Here is a 21,993-nt window from a genome sequence, read left to right as displayed (position 1 = left end):
AAGCACTGGAGATAGGATAGAGACCACACAAAGTCTCTGTCTGCATAGAGGCTGCATGTTAATGGGGAGACTAGCCAAAAAATAAAAAAATACGGACTATATCAAGTGATAAGTGCTATTGTAACCATGGGCCCTCCAGGACCAGTTCAATTGACCCCATCTTATCAACAGAGTAATTAAGAGTGGTTTTTCAGGAACTGAGACCCCTTGTTCAGTTCAGGTTGGTTGAAACCACCAACCCATCAACTGGGCCTGTGCAAATGCTTGATAAGTGACCTTTTTGACATCAAGGAGCTAAAAACTCCACCCTCAGATCACGGTAATACCACCATTTTGTGAACATGCATCCTGTGAAGAGGCATGAAGCTTGACGAGGCTTATGCATATTATCAATTACCTCACTCCTCCTTACCTTCAGTCATCTATCTCCACACTTCAGACTGCCCTGCCCTTCAGCCTATAAATTGCACCTCAACCCTGGATTGGGGCGACACATCTGAGAGCATATGTCCCTGTCTCCTTGCAGATCGATCTTGCAAAATAAAGCTGATTTCTTATCCCAAAAGCTAATGCCATAATAATTGGCTTTTTTAATGCACATCAGGCAAGAGAACCCCAGTTTTGTGGAGTAACACTATGAAGAGACACACAAAAAAGAAAGTACAAACCACTCAAAATCCCATCAACAGAGATAACCATTGTCAACACTTTGTTGAGTATCCTTCCAGACACCTCTCTTTGCCTGTTACAGACATAGATATAATTTCACATCAGTGGGTATTCTCACCTGTTTCTCTTTCCAATAATATTTTCTGACATATTTTCATGTCAATAAATAAAAATTGACATGATCTTTTTTTCCTAGTTTTGACTATTTTTTAATTTGGAAAATTTCAAACATAGAAAAGTAGAGAGAATGATATAGTGAACACATTTACTTATCCCCCACATTTAACAACTGTTAACCTTTCGCCATATGTGCTTCATCTGTTTTTTGAAGAGGAGGCTCATGTCTGTTAAACTAAATCATAGACTTCATGAACATCTCACTGTTCCATTTCTACACCAACTGGGTGAAGTGCAATTCAATTCTGACACTAACTACCTGGAGTTAGTATCAGACTCCACAGGCTTGAGGTTCAGTCTCCCACCAGACTGCCCTCACTTCAGATGTCAACCCTACCTCAGGGGTCCGCAGGCCACCTGCACTCTTGACCAACAGGCTACAAATTCAGGGTTTCCCACAACCCCTACAGATTCGATGATTTGTTAGAACAACTCAGAGAACTCAGTTAAGTGCTGTACTTATGGTTAAAGTTTTATCATAAAGGCTAGACAGAGGGCAAGGTCAGGGAGGAAGGCAGAGCTCCCATGACCTCTCTCAGTGGAGACCGGGTGCGTCACCCTCCTGGCACATCAATGTGTTCATCAACCAGGAAGCTCCGCTGAGCTTCAACGTCCAGACCTTTGATCTGGGTTTCATTCCTAGGCATGACTGATTAAATCAGTGGTCAAGTGACTGAACTCAATCTCCAGCTCCCCTCCCCTCCTAGGAGGTCATTATGGCCCAAAGTTACAACCCTCTAATCACGTGATTGGTCTTTCTGGTGATCAACACCAATCCTGAAGCTATCAGTGGCCTACCAGGAGTCACAACAACAGAAAATTTCCTATCACTTAGGAAATTCTAAGAGTTTTTGAAGCACCGTGCCAGGAACTGGGGACAAAGACCAGATATATTCTTTTTTTTTTTTTTTTAAAGATTTTATTTTTTTCCTTTTTCTCCCCAAAGCCCCCCAGTACATAGTTGTATATTCTTCGTTGTGGGTCCTTCTAGTTGTGGCATGTGGGACGCTGCCTCAGCGTGGTCTGATGAGCAGTGCCATGTCCGTGCCCGGGATTCGAACCAACGAAACACTGGGCCGCCTGCAGCGGAGCGCGCGAACTTAATCACTCGGCCACGGGGCCAGCCCTGATATATTCTTTATTATACTACGTCACTCCTAAATACTTCAGCATATATCTCTAAATACATAAGGACGTTATGCTATATGATCAAAAGACCACTATCATATGTAACAAAAATTAACAATAGTTCTGACAATTTTCAATGGCTGCCTAGTATCTGATGTTTGCATACACCCTAAAGTTCAGTTCCTTATTGATGGAAATTGAGGATATTTTCATTTTTTCACTAGGGCAAATGATCCTGGGATGGACATTTCTATGCATACACCTTTTTACCTTACAAGTGTCCTTTTACTACCTGAGAAAATTGTGGCTGCTTGTTCCTGGCAGTGTGGCAGTGGAGCTGTGATAGTCAATCCAAGGGTATTGTCTTCTGGTGAAGCACAGCACATCTCTGCCCCTGGGGCAGTCTGCACAGCTGTGTCCGAGCTTTTACCATCATCTGTGTGCCAAAGACGTCTGATGTTATCTGATTCTTTTGGGTGAAGATGAGGGCCTTCTCCTAGCTCTCCAAGGCCAGTGGAGGTACTGGCAGATGCAATGGACTGAATTGCATGCCCTCCAATTCATATGTTGAAGCCCTATATCCTGCCTACCATGTGACTGTCTGGAGATAGGGTCTTTTGGAGGCAATTAAGGTTAAATGAGGTCATAGGGGCCGGCCTGGTAGCGCAGCAGTTAAGTGCGCACATTCTGCTTGGGCGGTCCTGGGTTCGCCGGTTCAGATCCCGGGTGTGGACACGGCACCACTTGGCAAGCCACGCTGTGGAAGGTGTCCCACATATAAAGTAGAGGAAGATGGGCACCGATGTTAGCTCAGGGCCAGTATTCCTCAGCAAAAAGAGGAGGATTGGCAGCAGATGTTAGCTCAGGGCTAATCTTCCTCAAAAAAAAAAAAAAAAATGAGGTCATAAGGGTCATGCTCTATTCAATAGGACTGTGGCCCTATAAGAAGAGGAAGAGAGAAAGATCCTTCTGACTTTTCTTTCTCTCTACCACATAAGCACACAGTGAGAATGTGGTCATCTGCAAGCCAGGAAGAGAGCTCTTACCAGAACCTGACCATGGTGGTGCCCTGATCCTGAACTTCCAGACTTCAAGATTGTGAGAAAATAAATTTCTGTCATTTAAGTCACCCAGTCTACGGTGTTTTGTTATGGCAGCCTGAACTAAGACAGCAGATTATTCATCAAAATTCTTTTGATGCCAGGTGACAGAAACTCAATTTGAATTAGTTCGGAAAAAAAGAGCATTCCTTTAAGGAATTCTAGGACTAACCCAAACAAGAAAAGAATAGGCATGAGGAGAAGACCATTGGCCTCTGCCATGCTGCCTTTGAAACTTCTCCCCAAAGCGCAGTGTCTCGCCTCACCCTGGGGTTTGGAAGATGGACGAGCGGGAGTCAGGGGATGACAGAAGAGAATTAAGGAGGACACTGTGGGGCCATGATCTATGCTTAGTGTAACCTGAAGTTTGCTACAAGTCACAAGCACCATCCCATGGCAGATTTAAGGTTTTATAGAGGTCCCAATGGCAGCCCCCATATGGAACTGGAGAGGACCTTGTTTACTGAAGTATGGTAGTCAACCTTTGGGTAAGCTCACCATTAGTGAGTAAAAGAAACACTCACCCTCTCTTTCCTTCTATCCCTCAGAAAATTACCTTCCGGAGCCAACCCCGTGGCCAAGTGGTTAAGTTCTTCTGCTCTGCTGCAGGAGGCCCAGTGTTCCATCGGTTCGAATCCTGGGCGCAGACATGGCACCACTCATCGAGCCATGCTGAGGTGGCATCCCACATGCCACAACTAGAAGGACCCACAACTAAGAATATACAACTATGTACCGGGGGGCTTTGGGGAGAAAAAGGAAAAAAATAAAATCTGAAAAAAAAAAAAAGAAAATCACCTTCTTGCTTAAAGAAAACATATTTCATTTGCTTGTAGGAGGAAGGAGTGGGGGCCCTCTTTGCTGGGAGTGGTGTTGGGCACATCAAACTTTGCAGCGGAGTTCAGTATTACTAGTGCAGCGATCGTGCCTCAGGATAAAAGTTATAGAGGTTCTGGTATTTCAAATATTTCATACATTTCTAATATTTTATTTCAAATGTATTGTTCTAGCAGTACTTGATCTCTCTGGAGCATCTGATGCTGCTTCAAGACGATCCCTCCACAGTACATTTTCCTGGTTCTCCACCTTCCCCTCGGCTACTCCTTCCTAGCCTCTACTTTGCCAGTCCTTGAAAAGTTTCTCTGGAGAGCCCTGCCTTGGTCCCTCTTCTCCCTGGATCATTTCAACCACCTCCTCTTCTTCACCCACCACCTATATAAACACTGATGACTGTCAAATCTATAGCTTCAACCCAGTCCCTGGCTTCAGTCTCACACAGGCAACAGTCCGCTGGCCTTAGGGGGCTCGTAAGTGCCTCAGTACTCAACATGTCTAAGATTAAACTCATCTTCACCCTTGCACCCCTCCCCACTGCCGTAAAAGCTTCCCTATTCAGAAGCCGGGGTTCTCCATCTCCTCATACCCTACAGCTCAATCACCACGTCAAAATTTTTCTTTCTAAATTCATCTTAAATATCTCGATCTCCATCCTCACTGTGAACATCTCACTCTAGGCCGCCATCACTCCTCACTAGGATTATTACAACAGTTTCTTATTTCTATTCTTGCCATCCCACCCTGCCCAAGCCATTTTGTGTTGCAGCTAGAATGATTTTTCTAAGACTAAAGAGCTAAGAGAGCAGTCTGTTAAAACATTTACTATGTACCAACTATATACTACACAATGGCTTAAGGATACAAAGATGAGTAAGGTATGATGTGGGGTGTTTTTGGGGGGGGAAAGCTGTTGACCAAAAGGGAGGTTTTATTGAAATATAATTCACATACCATACAATTCATCCTTCTAAAGCATACATTAAATGGTTTTTAGTATATTCTCAAAGTTGTGCAACCATCACCCCTATCTAATTCCAGAACATTTCATCTCTCTCCACTTCCTCTCACCCGGGCAACCGCTAACTCACTTTCTGTCTCCAGAGACTTGCCTATTCTGGACATTTCATGTAAGTGGAATCATACAATAGGTGGCCTTTTTTGTCTGGCTGCTTTCACCTAGCATAATGTTTTCAAGCTTTATCCACATTGTAGCATGTATCAGTACTTAATTCCTTTAACATTTAATATTCCATTGTAAAAATATAGCACATTTTGTTTATTCATTCATCAGTTGATGGACATAGGGTTGTTTCCACTTTTTGGCTATTATGAATAAAGCTGCTATGAACATAACATATAGGTGTTTGTATGGACTGATGTTTTCATTTCTCATGGGTATATACCTGGGAGTGGTACTGTTGAGTCACATAGTAACTCTGTGTTGAACCTTCTGAGGAATTGCCAGACTGTTTTGCAAAGTGGCTGCACCAATTTACGATCTTACCAGCAGTGTGTGAGGGCTCCAATTTTTCCACGTCCTCACCAATACTTATAGTCTATCTTTTTTATTTTAGCCATTCTAGTGGGTGTGAAGTGGTATCTCATTATGGTTTTGATTTGCATTTCCTGGATGCCTAATGATGCTGAGCATCTTTTGATATGTATTTGCATGTCTTCTTTGGGGAAATATTTATTCAAATCCTTTGCCCATTTTAAAAACTGAATTGTCTTTTCATAGTTGAAGTGTAAGAGTTCTTTATAATTTCTGCATACTAATCTCTTATCAGATATAAGATTTGCAAATATTTTCTCTCCCTTTGCGGGTTGTCATTTCACTTTCTTAAACTAATAACAAAAGTTATTAGTTTTGGGGCCAGCCCGGTGGCGCAGTGGTTAAGTTTGCATGTTCCTTTTCTCAGCGGCCCGGGGTTCACTGGTTTGGATCCCGGGTGTGGACATAGCACCGCTTGGCACACCATGCTGTGGTAGGCGTCCCACGTATAAAGTAGAGGAAGATGGGCACGGATGTTAGCTCAGGGCCAGTCTTCCTCAGCAAAAAGAGGAGGATGGGCAGCAGTTAGCTCAGGGCTAATCTTCCTAAAAAAAAAAAAGTTATTAGTTTTGATGAAGTCCAATTTATCTATTTTTTCCTTGTACTGATTGTGTTTTTGGTGCGATGTCTAAGAAATCATTGCCTAACGCAAGGTCATAAAGATATACTCCTGTCTTCTTCCAAGATTTTTAGTTCTAGCTCTTACATTTAGGTTCTATGATCCTCTTTATCTTTTTGTATATGGTGCAATGTATGTCTAAAATCATTCTTCTGCTTGTGGATATTCATAGAAATTTTTAACTGTATTGAATTGCTTGTCTTTCTTTGCAATTAGACAGTAAACCCCATGAGGGCAGAGACCAAGGTGGTCTTACTAAATTTTCTTTTAATGAATGGGTGAATTAGGTAACCAAAATAATTTTCTTTTGTCTGAATTTGTATCATCTATGTACAATAACATGTTTCATTGTGATGTTGGCAGTTAAAAATCCCTTGACAACATTTCAGAAACTAACATACTACAGGATGATAGGGACTCTGCAATTTAACAGGCTTTGGAGAGAAACTGAATTGGATTCAAATCCTGACTTTTATTTAAGAACTGTGTAACCTTGGGCAAATTACATTACCTACTTCTTATTCCTTCAAGTGAGGATTCAGTTGGTATAGTTGTTAAAAGGATTAAATGAGATCTTGTAACAACAGTGCTTTGGACATTGTAAGTATTCACTAAATAGTAGCAGTTATTATTGCAAAGAAGTAGCAGCATTGTTGGGAAATCCTTTAACATACTGCTACCTTTTGTCCCAAACCTCTCCTTAGTACAGATTCCAGGATTTCTGTTTTCTTTTGTTAATTGAGAATTGTTAGACCACTGATTTTTGATTGGGAAAGAAATGCATACATAAAAATACAATTCAATGTGAGACTGACCCTAAAGATGTGTGCAAATACTCTGGAGTTCAGAGTGTCCCGAGCAATAGAATGAAATACCCTTTGGGTGTAACAATCTAGTGGAAAAGGGGAGGCTAAACAGGCATTCTAGGCATTTTGGATTTACTACAATGTGGCACGTATTTCAGGTTGGTACAATATTTGATCACGTGTCTGCCTCCTCCTTTGGAGTCAGCACAGAAACCCTATCTTAAGTCACCTTTGGATTTCCAGTACAGTGGACACTCCAAGGATGGTTCAATTGACGCACCTCGTACACGCAGGTCAGAAAGGATTCCCTGGAGAGGGATGGAGAAATCGGAAACGGGCGGAGAGACCTAGGATCCATTGCCAAGCAGAGGAGTGCCGCTCCGGTATGGGATCCACATCGGTCCTAAAGCTCCACTCGGACGCAAGAAACTGAGAGAACCACATCCGACTCCTCCTTGCCGGCTCCTGGCCCTGCAAGGACACTTCCGGAAGGGGGCGGGGAGACAACAGGAGGCGTGCCGGGAAAGAGGCCGTTTGCACTGCACCAGGCGGAAGTATGCCAGAGGTCTTGGTGCTGCCGCTTCCGGTCCGGGTAAACGCGGCTTAGGTACACTGCATGGTTTGTGTCTTGCCGGGACAGATTTCTGAGGGCAGGTCAGCAGGTGAAAAGGGGACTACCGGCGTCTGGATTCAGAAGTCTCGAGTCTAGTGGGAGAATCGGAAAAAAGGCCAGGAACTTGAACACGATCTCACCTGTGTTTCCGAGGGGGCAACTTCCACAGGGAACCCCTCTGCCGTGGTAACGGCCAAAGAGGAGATGGCGCCAGTCAGGGAGCGGCCGTGGCCAACACAGTGAGGAAGCGCGAAGGCGGGGGCAACCGGAGAAACCTCGGGAGAAGAGCCAGAGCCGTCGCTGCCACCACCACCGCCACCACCATGGAAGGGGCAAAGCCGACACTCCAGCTCGTGTACCAGGCAGTGCAGGCGCTTTACCACGACCCAGATCCCAGCGGAAAGGAGCGCGCCTCGTTTTGGCTTGGGGAGCTGCAGCGTTCGGTGAGGGGCCCAGAGAGGCCGTTCTGCGCCGCGGGGCAAGGGCGCGTGGGACCGAGGCTCGAGCTGGAGCCTGAGCCGGGCGGTTGGCCTCGCGAGGTCCTCCTTGGGGAGGAGCTGCTACCGCGGGGTGGGGCTGCGAAGCTACATCTATGCCGCTTTTCGGAAACTACTCGCAGCTGGTCGGTCGCGAACTGGCCCTTTCCCCACCCCGTGGAATCTGATTTGTAGGTCCGATACTTCTCGCTTGTGGCATCGACCTGGTGATCTTCTGTAAGTTTCCCCGTTGCTATTTGCTTCTTAGGCCCTGCTATTCTGTTTTGTCTTCCTTCAGTCATATCCAGTCCCAGGCTTTCTCCATCTTCCACTTAAGGATGCTTTATCTGTCTCCTCTCGGTGTCCAAATGTTGCATGTGGCAATTCCTTCCAGGTTGTAGCTTTACGCTTCACTGTTCCTTGGTGATTTGCACTCTAGTTTGAGTACATTATTCTCGAAACTTCGCAGGTTTCTAGATTCTTAAACACGTGAATTTTCCCCGCGTTTTGGAGTGCAACATAATGTAAAGAAAAAATATCAATTCTGGATTCAGAAAATCTTTGCAGTTCTCATTTTGCTGCATGTTGGTTCTCTAACCTTGTCTTTTCGGTTCTTTTTAAGATGGGTATCATAGCTGCCTTGATTATTGCATATAACTGTGAGCAGCCAGTGAGGGGTTTAATTGCGACCTAGCATACCTATCGTATTTCTCCATTCTTTGATTCACGTGTCTTAGGCTTCCTTCTCTAATTTTCATACTTACCTTTGCTGTGTTTAATTCTGTGTAAGTATGTATACTTGGTGATCTTGCTGACTTTACCTTTTTTCGTTTTTGCATTTTATACTTGCAAGCGTGTTTTTTATTTGCCTCCCTCCTTTCATTTCTTTTTTTAAACTCATAACTGGTCCTTAAAGGTGCTCTGTCCTTTTAAATCAGCCCCCACGCTGCAAGTGCATAGTAAATATTTAAAAATTTGCAACTTTGAATATTACACTTAAAAAAAATTGGGAACCCAGGTCCCAGGTCCTTACGGCAAGATAAAGGAGTAAGTCTTCACTGTAAGCTACAGAAGAAAATTACTCATGTATGGTCTTATTTAGTGTCTAGTTTTTGTCATCTGGGAGTCACAAGTCCCTGATCTTTGTATAGTTTTCAAAGTATAACTAGGAGAAATGCCACCCCAAACCGAAAATCAGCTCTTCCCTACTAAACCTGCTTATTGTTGTGTGTATTTTAAATCAGTATTTGAGTGCTTACCATGTACCAGCAACTGTTAGGAGTTGGCATATGAAAATGAACCAGACAAAAATCTCTACTTGCTACATAGGATATTTGTGGTGATTAAATGAATTAATACTTATGAAAAGCTTAACAAAGTTCTTGGAACTTAGACCTCAAAATATGTTAGTAATTGTTATTTAAATGGTAGTCACTTTTCTTACTTTTCATTAGTCTCTGTTACAGTCTTAGATCATCATCTTCATCACTATTTACAGTCAGGGTCCCAACAGGAACAGATGGTACACTTGAAATAGGGTAATTTGTGGAGGGTTTATTTGATATTGGTACTATTTATAAAGATGTGGGTATAATGTGGTACCACAAAAGATAGTGTAGGAACCTGTAATCAAAATGTTAACACCCTTAAGCTGGAAGGGATGGGAGAGGGAGTAGTTACTTGAACTCTCAGGAAAAGTATGGAGTTGGCTGCTTTGAGATGAGTGGTAGTTTTTAAAAGATTTCATTTTTTCCGTTTTCTCCCTAAAGCTTCCCGGTACATAGTTCTGTATTTTTAGTTGTGGTTCCTTCTAGTTGTGGCATATGGGATGCCGCCTCAGCATGGCTTGATGAGCAGTGCCCTGTCGGCGCCCAGGATTCGAACCAGCGAAACCCTGGGCCACCGAAGTGGAGCGCGAACTTAACCACTCCGGGGCTGGCCCCTGAGTGGTAGTTTTCAGTTGAAGGGATACAGTCAGCATGAGGTGACTTTGCAGGGAGGGAGCTGGAGTAATAAATATCCTGACCTTATTCTCCTAACCTCCTCCTGGGATTCCCCATTGAACAACCCAACCAGAAGGTAGGGGACACGGGAACCCGTTGATGTAGTCCATACAGGTCAGCACTCTGAGGTAGAAAACATGGTAAAGAAGGGTGGACAAGTGGACCTGGAAAATATCCAGCGCAATCACACATCATCATTTTTAGGCAACTTCAGCATCTGGATTGATAATTTACCCAGCACTTTGGCCTCTTAATTCCTTTACTTCTTTTTCTCAATCACTTGGTCGCACAGTCACATTTTGGATCTTGACATTACTAAAAAGTCACCACCCCACCCAGTCACTAGCTTGGCCACCTGTTCACACATTCGTACCCTGCATCTTGTCATTATTAAAAAGTCACCAGGGCCCCCCCTCCCCCAATCACTAACTGAGACGTTCTGTTCTGATCATATCCCACTCTTCTTCCAGTTTGCTGGCTCAATCTCAAGTAACCTCATATAATTGTTTTTATTTTTTTGAAGTCTTATTTTTTTTATTTTATTTTTTAAAAATTTTTTATTGAGTTAATGATAGGTTACAATCTTGTGAAATTTCACTTGTACATTATTGTCTGTCAGTTGTGTTGTAGGTGCAACCCTTCACCCTTTGTGCCCACCCCCCCGCCCCCCCGTTTCCCCTGGTAGCCACTAGTCTGTTCTCTTTGTCCACATGTTTAAATTCCTCATATGAGTGGAGTCATACAGAGATTGTCCTTCTCTATCTGGCTTATTTCACTTAACATAATTCCCTCAAGGTCCATCCGTGTTGTTGCAAATGGGATGATTTTGCTCTGTTTTATGCCTGAGTAGTATTCCATTGTATATATACCACATCTTCTTTATCCATTCATCTGTTGATGGGCACTTAGGTTGCTTCCACATCTTGGCTATTGTAAATAATGCTACAATGAACATTGGGGTGCATGGGACTTGTGGAATTGCTGACTTGAAGCTCTTTGGATAGATACCCAGTAGTGGGATAGCTGGATTGTATGGTAGTTCTATTTTTAATTTTTTGAGGAATCTCCATACTGTTTTCCATAGTGGCTGCACCAGTTTGCATTCCCACCAGCAGTGTATGAGGGTTCCTTTTTCTCCACAATTTCTCCAACATTTGTTACTATTTGTTTTAGTTATTTTTGTCATTCTAATGGGTGTAAGGTGATATCTTAGTGTAGTTTTGATTTGCATTTCCCTGATGATCAGCGATGATGAACATCTTTTCATGTGCCCATTGGGCATCCATATATCTTCTTTGGAGAAATGTCTGTTCATGTCTCCTGCTCATTTTTTGATCAGGTTGTTTAATTTTTCGTTGTTGAGTGTGTGAGTTCTTTATATATTATGGATATTAAGCCTTTGTCGGATGTATTACATGCAAATATTTTTTCCCAGTTAGTGGGTTGTTTTTTTGTTTCAATCCTGTTTTCCCTTGCCTTGAAGAAGCTCTTTAGTCTGATGATGTCCCATTTGTTTATTCTTTCTATTGTTTCCCTTGTCTGAGAAGACATGGTGTCCGAAAAGATCCTTTTAATACTGATGTCAAAGAGTGTACTTCGTATATTTTCTTCTAAAAGCCTTATGGTTTCAGGTCTCAGCTTTAGGTCTTTGATCCAGTTTGAGTTTATTTTGGCGAATGGTGAAAAAGAATGGTCAATTTTCGTTCTTTTACATGTGGCTTTCCAGTTTTCCTAGCACCATTTGTTGAAAAGACTTTCTTTTCTCCATTGTATGCCCTCAGCTCCTTTGTCAAAGATTAGCTGTCCATAGATGTGTGGTTTTATTTCTGGGCTTTCAATTCTGTTCCATTGATCTGTGTACCTGTTTTTGTGCCAGTACCATGGTGTTTTGATTACTGTAGCTTTGTAGTATGTTTTGAAGTCAGGGATTGTGATGCCTCTAGCTGTGTTTTTTTTTTTTTTAAAGATTGGCACCTGGGCTAACAACTGTTGCCAATCTTTTTTTTTTTCCCTGCTTTATTCCCCCCCCCCCCCCATAGTTGTATATCTTAGTTGCAGGTCCTTCTAGTTGTGGGATGTGGGACGCCGCCTGAATGTGTCCTGACAAGCGGTGCCATGTCCGCGCCCAGGATCCCAACCCTGGGCCGCCGCAGTGGAGCACGCGAACTTAACCACTCGGCCACGGAGCCGGCCCCTAGCTGTGTTCTTTTTTCTCAGGATTGCTTTAGCAATTCAGGGTCTTTTGTTGCCCCATATGAATTTTTTGTTTGTTTGTTTTTATTTTTTTGAAGTCTTATTTTTTTGCTGGGAAAGATTTGCCTTGGGCTAACATCTGTTGCCAATCTTTCTCTCTTTTTTCTCCCCCTCCCCAAAGACCCAGTACATAGTTGTATATTCTGGTTCTAAGTCCTTCTAGTTCTTTCTATGTGAGCTGCCACCAGAGCATGGCTGCTGACAGACGAGTGGTGTGGTTCCATGCCTGGGAACTGAACCCAGGCTGCTGAAGCCAAACACACCAAACTGTAACTGCTAGGCCATCAGGGCTGGCTCTAATTTTAATTTTTATCAAAATTAAAAAGTTTTATTTTTAAAATTAAAAGAATTTTAAACCATACTTTTAAAAAAAGTTGTAAAATGGAAATAGTTTTACAAGGCCTAGGATAAAAAAAAAGTGGTTACGTATAGACTTTCTCCTATGAAAGATGAGGATTTAGGCTCTCTCCATCTAGCATATGTATATCCTGGTAATATTTCCTTTTTTGTCAAAAATTTTTCTTTTGGTGGTAATCCTTACCTTTTTCTATTTTTCACATTTACTTTATTTTATATATATCCCCAAACTCTGTCAGTAAGTGTAAATATCTTCTTAGTATATTCAAACTGGTAATCTGTTCCCTTTTTTGGTGGAAGGAAACTTCTCCCAAGAGCTGCCTGCTCCAGTCTGGCCTGGTTGTTCTGCATATCTGTTGCAGCTGTTGTCCTGAGGTCTCTATTTAACACTATGCTAGGGAATTCCCTTCACCTCTTGTTTTGGATGTGCTGAATCCTGGATCCCATGATCTTTTCTTGGATTACTCCCTCATTTGATGGATAATTGAGAAGGGAATCTTCACCCCTTCTCTCTCATTGTCTTTCTGTTGGCCTTTTTGGAGCACTTTTACCTGGAGAGAATTCCTCTAGTTTTCTGCCTGGTGGTTATAAATGAGCCTGCAGGTAGCAGGAAGGAGAATGAGCTGGGGGATGGATCTCATCACTAAGTATGTAGGCTTTAATTTAATCTCCTATTTTCCTTAGGATATTCCTGTCCTTAGGTGAGTCTGTTGTTCAAGAGTCCAGAGTCCCTCTACTTCCGTCTTTCCAAAGTAAACCATGAGTCTTCTTTGAGGGTGGGAGGATAGTAGCCTGGCCACTCACAGTCAGGGAGAAAATCTAGGAGTCTAACTGCTTATACAGATTTTGAACCCAACCCTTTGTTTTCTGTTCCACCTGTGCATCTGCCTTCAGGTGTGTACTGCTAATTCTTGAGCCTTAATTAGGATTTTGCAACATGAATCAGTTTGCCCCTTGGCCTCTCCATTCCCATCCCATCCTCCCTCCCTGCCCCCAGGCAAATTTTAGCTTTCTTAGACCTGCTGACAGTTAAAACTCATCTGTTAGCTATCTAGTTTCCACAGGTTTGTTAATATCACTCATGTTTCCGTTCTCTTTGTCCTTGTGGGTCCTCCCCCCTTTTTTTAATATCTTTACTCTGATTTTAGTGGATTTTTGGAGGAGACCTGAGGGCAAACAGATGTGTTCAATTAGTTCAATCATGTTAAACAGAAGTCCCTGCATTAGTTCTTCAGTTTTATCAAAACCTTCCACTGACTGGCCCCTACTTTTTCTTTATTAGGTCTTATCTTTATTTTCCTGTTTACCCAATTTGGATTCCAAGATCTCTCATTCTAGTCGCTTTTTTTTTTTTTGCTGAGGAAGATTCACCCTGAGCCAACATCTGTTGCCAATCTTCCTCTTTTTGCTTGAGGAAGATTAGCCCTGAGCTAACATCTGTGCCGGTCTTCCTCTGTTTTGCATGTGGTTTGCCACCATAGCATGGCTGCTGAGGAGTGGTGTAGGTCTGCACTGAGGAACCGAACTCAGGCTGGCCAAGTAGAGCATGCTGAACTTAACCACTAGGCCACGGGGCTGGCCCCTTCTAGTCATTTTCTTAAATATACCATCAACCCTTCATGTGTTATTTGGTGAAACTTCAGTATGGATGTATCCACCTGCTTCTCCTCCTGTCAGCTGTAGGTGCTCTGCATCTCATTTCCTGAATTCTCAGGAACCTTGATCTTTTGGTTATCCTCTGTCTCGCTTACTCAGACTACCTCTTTACTCGGTCCTTTCCATCAGCATTCAAACAGCTGTAGTATCTCCCATAGTAAGCAAATGGTTTTTTGGGGGAAGAAGATGCTACCTTTGTCCAGTTTTGTGATTTCTTTGATTCTTTCTTATCTCTCTGCTTTTACTATTACTCTTTCCCAGTCCTGTTTTCAAGTGAAGAAACTAACCCATCTTTTCAAAGTTAGAGTCATAAATGATTCTCTTCAACTGAAAGTCACTTCTGCCTGCACTACAAACCTAGAGCACTTTATTTAATTACATTTATCATTTTTTTCATCTTTTTGAAAATTTGTTTGACTCCCCCGCTAGGCTATCGTATCCTTTTATTTGTTTATATAATCTGATACCCATAGTTGAAGGAATAAACCATGGTTGTTAAGAAGGAATCAAGATGCCTGATGTGGTTTTTTGTTTTGTTTTTTGTTGTTTTTTTTGCTGAGGAAGATTGGCCCTGAGGTAACATCTGTGCCAGTCTTCTTCTGTTTTATGTGTGGGTCGCTGCCACAGAATGGCTGGGGAGTGGTATAGGTCTGTATCTGGGATCCATACCCAGGCTGCCAAAGCAGAGTGCACTGAACTTATCCACTAGGCCATGGGGCCAGCCCCAAAACATAGATTCTTAAAAATGTTTTTTGAATCAGTAGCTTGTAGGCACCTCCAAAGGGATAGTTGGGTAACTCAGATTTGTCTTTTTCTATGAATTTCATTTATTTTTGCTGCTTCTCTCTGCCGTATCCATGGGTAATTGAAAATAGGCATTCTTCAACCTCCTATGATGCTCTGTTTTTGATCTTTCCATCCTTTTTTTTTAAACAACTTTTATTATGAGTTTATATTGACCTCTTTTTATGCTTTGAAATACTTGGGTACAGAAAGGGGGAGGAATTTCTTGACTCAAGAAGTCTTTCTCCAAGTAGTCACTAAGTGATACATTTAACCAGAAGTATTTTGATGTAATAACAAGCATCAGGTTTTAATTTTCAATTTGAAGTTGGTAAGGAACAGAATTTGCTTGATTTGTTTCAAAACCACCTTGAAGAATATACATTTTGAAAAACTATTATCCTTACTCCCTTATGCCCCATGCTTTACTAATGTTAGAGTCATTTAGTGTAGTTATAATGACCCTGGTGACTATAGATTTGGTGTAAAGGTGTAATTTGGGTATGATTTAGCTGATGCCATGAGTTAGCCTTTTTTCTCTTTAATATTTGTATAAAACAGCCATTTTTCTGACGAATCTATGTTCATTGTTCTAAACTTTTTTCCTGCCAAAATTCTTGGAAACAGCCTACAGCCGTGGTTTTGTTTTATGTAATAGGCAGATATCACTCATATCTTCAAAGTATTTTAAAAGAAATAAAATTATTTTGAAACAGATCTTAAAGGAAGCCTATCTAACAGTGGACTGTTCTGAACACTTGGTGGTTTCTTTTGTCCACCTCCAGTAACCAAAATTAGTAGAAAATCTAGAAAGCAATGGAAGGAAAGACCATCTCTTTCTAGGGCTAATGAATTATGCTACTCATTTGTTCTATTTTGTAATTGGGGTTATAAGGAGGAGACTGCTTTTACAGAGACAATGTGTGGGTTAGAGGTTACTTTAAAAGTTTTATAGTTCTATCTGAACACTGAAAAGAATTGATGAAAAGCATAAAAAGCACAAACCAAGTGAAATCAAGTCATACGTTGATTGACTACGTTGGCATTGTCATTTTTGGTTTATCACATATCCTTGGGAATTTTTCTTCTAAATATATCAGGAAGGTCATGGATCATGGAGTACTGGCTTCAAACTTCTTTCCTAGTAATTTTCCTCTTTGGAATTCCTTGATTCTTTAGCCTAGTTCTGAAACCTAGGGTCTTTGGTTTTTCTCTAGCAATTGCAGTCATTGATTTGATGTATCTGAAAATCTACGCATTTTTAAATGCTTATGCTCTCATCCTCCAGTTAAGTGATCCTTAAAACATAATATACTTTTGAAAAGAAAGCCTTCTACAAAATAGAAAATGTTCCTATACAACTTCTGTGGATTGATTAGTTCAGTGAACATAGGAATCCTGTATGCCTTGCATTGCTGGAAACTGGGAGTATATAAGTAAATGATAAAAACCAAAAACTCTGTCCCAAAAGAGTTTGCTAATCTGGCTGTGTCATCTCATATGGTAGTCAATAGCCAGATGACTACTGTGGCTATTTAAATTAAAATTAAATAAAAGTTAAAAATCACTTCCTTATTTGTACTGACGCATTCCAAGTCTTGGATAGTGCAGATAGGGACATTTTGTGTTATTGGTGTATTGGAGCCTATGAATGAGAGTTTGATGGTATTTCTGTTGGCATGGTAGTCTGTTACATGGTGGCATTCATCTGGATTTGGATTAGTTTATTTCTTGTCTTCCCAGGCCTTGGACCAGAGTTGATGGTTTGATTCAGGATATAAAATTATCAGGACGCTGCTGCATCTTCTAATTATAACATAGTTTTCTTTCAAAGCCTTCCAGATATTTCTTCAGCATTCTTTCATGTTGATTGCACTGATGTTTATGACAGAAATGGAAAATAGATTTTATTTATTGTGGTAAAATATTTGTAACATAAAATTGAACTATTTTAACCATTTTTTGGTGTATAGTTTAGTGGCATTAAGTACACTCATGTTGTTGTGCAACCATCACCACCACCCATCTTTAGAACTTTTTCATCTTCCTAGACTAAAACTCTGTAGTTATTAAATAATAACTTTCTATTCCCTCCTTTCTCCAGCCCTTGGCAACCACCATTCTACATGTTGTCTCTATGAATTTGACTATTCCAGGTACCTTATATAAGTGGAATCATACAGTATTTGTCCTTTTGTGTCTGGCTTATTTCAGTTAGCATAATTTCTTCAAAGTTCATCCATGTGGTAGCATGTGTCAAAATTTCGTTCCTTTTTTTAAAAGGAAAATTTTAACCGTTTGTAAGTGTACAGTTCAGTGGCTTTTAGTACATTCACATTGTTTTGCAACTGTCACTACCATCTCTCTCCAGAACTTTTTAAATCTTGTAAAACTGGAATTCTGTTCCCATTAAACATGGTTAATTCCCCATTTATCCCCCCCATCCCTAAGCAAACACCATTCTGTGTTCTGTTTCTATGAATTTGACTACCTCAAATAAGTGAAATCATACAGTTGTTTGTCCTTGTGTGACTAGCTTATTTACTTAGCATAATGTCTCAGGGTTCATCCATGGTGTATCATGTGTCAGAATTTCATCGCTTTTTAAGGCTGAATAATTATGTACCATATTTTGTTTGGCCATTCATCTCTCGGTGAACATTTGTGTTGCTTCTACCTTTTGGCTATTGTGAATAATGCTGTTATGAGCACAGGTGTACAAATATTTGTTGGAGTCCCTAATTTCAATTTTTTTGAGTATATATCCAGAAGGAGAATTGCTGGAACATATGGTAATTCTGTGTTTGTTTTTTTTTTGAGGAACTGCCATACTGTTTTCCAGGTTTTATAGAATTTTAAGCTCTGTTGAACTTAAAAACTAATTCATAGTAAGTTGAGATTGCTCAGATTCCCTCTGCTGTATTTCTCTAGCTTGTACCCTGGTACTGAAATATTACCAGAGTGTTTTATTGCTGTATAGGTGAAGCCCGAGAGAGAAATGTTATTTCTCTTTATTAGAAGTTCACAGTATTGCTAAAGGGGATAATTTTGTAGTGTTGGGCAGGTAGAACTCCTTAAAAGTACTGACTTAATTTTCCTCTTTTTGGTAGAGTTCCCAAAATGAAAATATGAAACATATTTGGGGGGGCAGGTAAGAAATTTTCTGTTAACAGCGTTTACATTTATGGTTTTTACTTATTTTTTTCTTAAGCCCATAGCACAATTCTTTTGTTTTTCCCTGTATTCATTGTTTCCTTGTTTGTATTTTCTGTCTCAGCCAAGTTTAATACCATTTAAACAGATAGCCCCAAAGCAGAAGAATATACTTGCAAGTAGACATGAAAATATACATGTTTTTATGTAAGCATTCAGAGTTTTCTAACACTGTTATACGTTTTTTACAATGCTTTAAGCTAGACATCTCCGATTTCTATAATATGAAAACTTGGAACTTCAGCATCTCATTAACATATGCTTAATAAATCTGATAATCTCATCATTCTCCTTTATATGAATTATTATGAAATTTGCTCAGATAGACAGGAATAGAGACCAGTAGTTAAAGGAAATACATTTTCTATATTTTTCGCTTTCAGGAAGCTCTTACACGGGCTGCTTCTTTTGCTTCAAATGAAATGGTTTCAAGCTTGGCATTTTCTACTTTTAAAGCAAGGCTGCTCAGTATAATTAGTAAGGCCCACTGTGGAGTGATTACCAAGGAATGCATGCTTCAGTCACTCCCAACCCAAGTTGGTTTTCTAGATCCGAGTGTATTTGGGCCTTTTTTCAGGGCCATTCTTGAGGTTAATCATATGCATAGGTGACTGAGGGTTTGTAAATGGGATAGGGATTCTTTGCACTTGTCATGAAAAAGTTTTGGCAAGATTTTTCAGTACCACATTATGCATGACCGACAGCTACAGATTTGAGCCAAAATTAATTTGACAGAGGTCATTCCGACATAGGATTGTTTGAAAACACTTGTCCGAGAAATACTGGGATTTCATCAGAAACTGAGAAGACCACAGTTGCATTGCTGTCACTTGGTCTTACTGATCTCTTTTGTTGAGATCAAGATAGAACAGTGCACGTGGGCACTTGCAAAGTTGTCTTGAAGAGTGTTTGAGTATTTCTTCTGGAATTTGAATAGCTTCTGATATTTAAAGAATTATTTTTAGCCAGAAATCTCTTCCCTCCCGTAAGGGAAATAATGTCTCCCTTTTAATTATCTATTCACTTATTTTGAAAATAGCTGTGAAATGTAAGTTGGCTGAACTTGTCTCTATAAATGAGCTTTTTTGCTTTTAAAAAGATTATGCATACAAGAGTATTCTATGCGTCTGGGAGCTAGCAAAGGGCTTTATCATTATTTTTTGTGTGCTCTCTGCTTTTGGTGGTGGGAGTTGTTTACTCATCACTGCTGCGGTGAAGGTATTAGCTAAGTTTCATTTCATCATAGTTTCTGTGTTTCAGGCCATCTTGCAAAACAAGGAGTTTTGAAAATATCATTTTTAGGTAGTGATGGTTATCTTTTAAGCCCCATAGCTTATAGTTTTCTTAATATCCCCTCACACCATTTTCTCTCCCTTTCAAACCATCAGAAAGTAACTTGTGACAGATCTAGCAGTTTGTCTTAAATTTGTAAAGTTATCGTAAAGGATTAGATACAAAAACTTAAGATAGTTGGGTGATAATTGCTTTCTCTGTTTCAGATAAATTAAACGTTTTTCTTTCTTTACCTGTCTCATGAAAATAATTTTTTCTTGATTTGGGAAATTCTGATTTTCTAGCTCTATACAACATTGTTACAGGGCAGGTGTCAAAAATGTTGCGTTTGTTTGATTATGTTTTTGAGTTCTTCTTACTCTGTGCTCTGACCTGGTCTCCCTCTCCCTCCAGTACACTATAAATCTTTGAAAGTCTTTATTTAATAAGTGTATTATTCACTAATTGAAATGCTTAAAAAAGTACAGCAAGCTGACACTTTTATGTTACTTTTCAAATCTCATTGAAATATTTGTATTTCCAGAACCTCATTTCCTATTTGCCAGAGCTCTTCCGTCCTCAGTGATGTCTTTTAAGTAATTCTGCTTAATTTGGGGAATTTTTGTGTAGGATTAACTAGCAACCTTAATCCGCTGCTAATTCTTGGCAGCTAATGAATCCTTAGGCTCCTATCTGGGTGTATGCCTGCATTGTTGAGGGCCTGCTGAGTGATTTCGGTTGATTCGGCAGTTTTAGAACTGTTGGTGTAGAAGTGAGTCTTGGAGCAATAATGCACCATTAAAGCAAAAAGGGGGCAAGTACTTTAGGATCTGCTGTGCAGTATAATGAAAGACTTAGAGCATGCTAGTGAAAAGATTGCTGGGCCATAGCCTGCTTTATATTCATCACATAGTCATGGAAATATCTTTTGAAAAGACTGATATAAAGGCCTGTTCTGCTACTGCTTTGTGAATGGAAGATTGGAATTAGATGCTTAAATGGATAATGTTCTCTTGTTGCAGCCTCTTTGAAATGTGCTGCTAGTGGGAGCTGCAGCTTCCTCCTGCTGACTCTGAGCCCCAGGCTTCGGTTGAGATGGTCCTTTCAGAAATGTGGAGCTTAGTCCAAGCCTGGATTTCAGTGGGTAGCACCTGGCATCTGTGGCTAGAAAGTCCTATGAAGTGTAAGTGCTTTATTCTTTCCTTGTAAAGAATCCCTTTTCCTTCCTTCCTTCCTTCCTTCTTTCCTACCTTCCTTCCTTCTCTCCTTTTTTCTGCAGCTTAGCAGAGGGGAAGAACAGTGAGCAATGTGCTGTAGTGTCTAGGGTGTCAGGATTTGGTTGCATTTCCTTTATGATTCAGTGACCAAAGTAAGATTGTTTTTGGATGCCAACAATTCTTAAACACTCTGGCATTCAAAATAAAGTGATAAATTATGACCCCTTAATATATAGTACTGGTAGTATCGTTCTGGGTAATTTTTCGTTGACAGTTTGCTTAGTAGCTTTGTGGTATTCCACTTTGTCAGGTTTCTTTAGAGGTCGCTCTTGTATTTTGTTCTTATTACAAAAGACAAATACTTGAAAAGAGAGGCACATTTGACCAGTGGGTGAGGCAGCATCAAGGTAAATAATGATGCTTGAAATGAGAAGAGAGCTCTTCTTTCACTTTGGTTCTATTTGATACATTTGTGCAAGGAGCAATTGGGGAATTTTTCTAAGACCAATTTCTCATGGAATTATCCTAGGAAATTCATATAATTGCCATCTATATTTTAGTTTAGTTAAAAAATAAAAAACTAAATAATAACATAATGAGCATTAGAACATGCAAGCTTTGTATTTGGTTTAGTTGCCAGGGCCTAAGTGCTGTTCTCCTTTTTTCCCTATTTCAGAAATACTGGTAATATTTTAAAGTAAGTTTGTTCCAGGAAAGACTTCTATTTTGGGGAAACTTTAAGGTTCCTTTCACTGAATCTTTTTTTTTTAAAGATTGGAGCCTGAGCTAACAACTGTTGCCAATCTTTTTTTTTTCCCTACTTTTTCTCCCCAAATCCCCCCCAGTACATTGTTGTATATACTTTTTTAGTTGTAGGTCCTGGTTGTGGCATGTGGGACGCTGCCTCAACATGGCCTGCTGATCGGTGCCATGTCCGCGCCCAGGATCTGAACCGACGAAACCCTGGGCCGCCGAAGCGGAGCACGCGAACTTAACCACTCGGCCACGGGGCCAGCCCCTGAGTGAAATTTTTAAATCTTCAGATTTTAGCTAAGAAAATTTTGAGCTTCTTCCCATTTCTAAAACAAAATATATATTTAAAACAAAACAAAACCAAGGCTCCATCTGGGCAAGGCAGCTGAAGTTCTGCAAATAAGGACTTGGAATGAAAAATGTCTCATCCTCTCAGGTATTTTGTTTTCTTTATCTGTAAAGACCTGATTTGCTTGTGTTCTGTTGCCCTTTCTCTCTCTAAACATTTT

The 21,993-nt window shown here is 40.6% G+C and overlaps 1 protein-coding gene and 2 long non-coding RNA genes across 18 annotated transcripts in view; 2 read left to right on the top strand and 1 right to left on the bottom strand.

Annotated features, from left to right (window-relative positions):
* Positions 1–3,755, top strand: part of LOC138923911 (uncharacterized) — a 51,330-nt gene extending 47,575 nt beyond the window's left edge. Inside the window, exon 4 of the long non-coding RNA XR_011438235.1 lies at positions 3,623–3,755. This is a non-coding gene — a long non-coding RNA (uncharacterized lncRNA). The remainder of the gene's footprint in view (positions 1–3,622) is intronic.
* A 962-nt stretch (positions 3,756–4,717) lies between these two features.
* LOC138923910 (uncharacterized) lies at positions 4,718–7,368 on the bottom strand. The gene is made up of 2 exons (XR_011438234.1): positions 7,169–7,368; positions 4,718–6,008 (listed from the first exon to the last, which is right to left on the bottom strand). It is a non-coding gene; the product is annotated as an uncharacterized lncRNA (long non-coding RNA).
* Positions 7,335–21,993, top strand: part of TNPO3 (transportin 3) — an 88,499-nt gene continuing 73,840 nt past the window's right edge. Inside the window, exons 1-3 of one of the 16 annotated variants that reach the window (XM_070265805.1) lie at positions 7,468–7,944; positions 20,537–20,697; positions 21,602–21,920. Coding sequence is in view for 2 of the 16 variants with exons in the window: in XM_023639653.2 (XP_023495421.1) it covers positions 7,825–7,944 (120 nt within the window). In the remaining 14 variants the exon portion in view is untranslated. Of the gene's footprint in view, positions 8,215–20,536; positions 20,698–21,601; positions 21,921–21,993 lie in introns of those variants that run through there. The other 15 variants (XM_070265804.1, XM_070265811.1, XM_070265815.1 and 12 more) reach the window with 15 other exon arrangements.

The sequence above is a fragment of the Equus caballus genome, chromosome 4 (assembly GCF_041296265.1).
Source record: "Equus caballus isolate H_3958 breed thoroughbred chromosome 4, TB-T2T, whole genome shotgun sequence".
Classification (NCBI taxonomy): Eukaryota; Metazoa; Chordata; class Mammalia; order Perissodactyla; family Equidae; genus Equus; species Equus caballus.
Note: the sequence above shows the minus strand (reverse complement) of the source record. Positions and strands in the feature narration are given on the sequence as shown.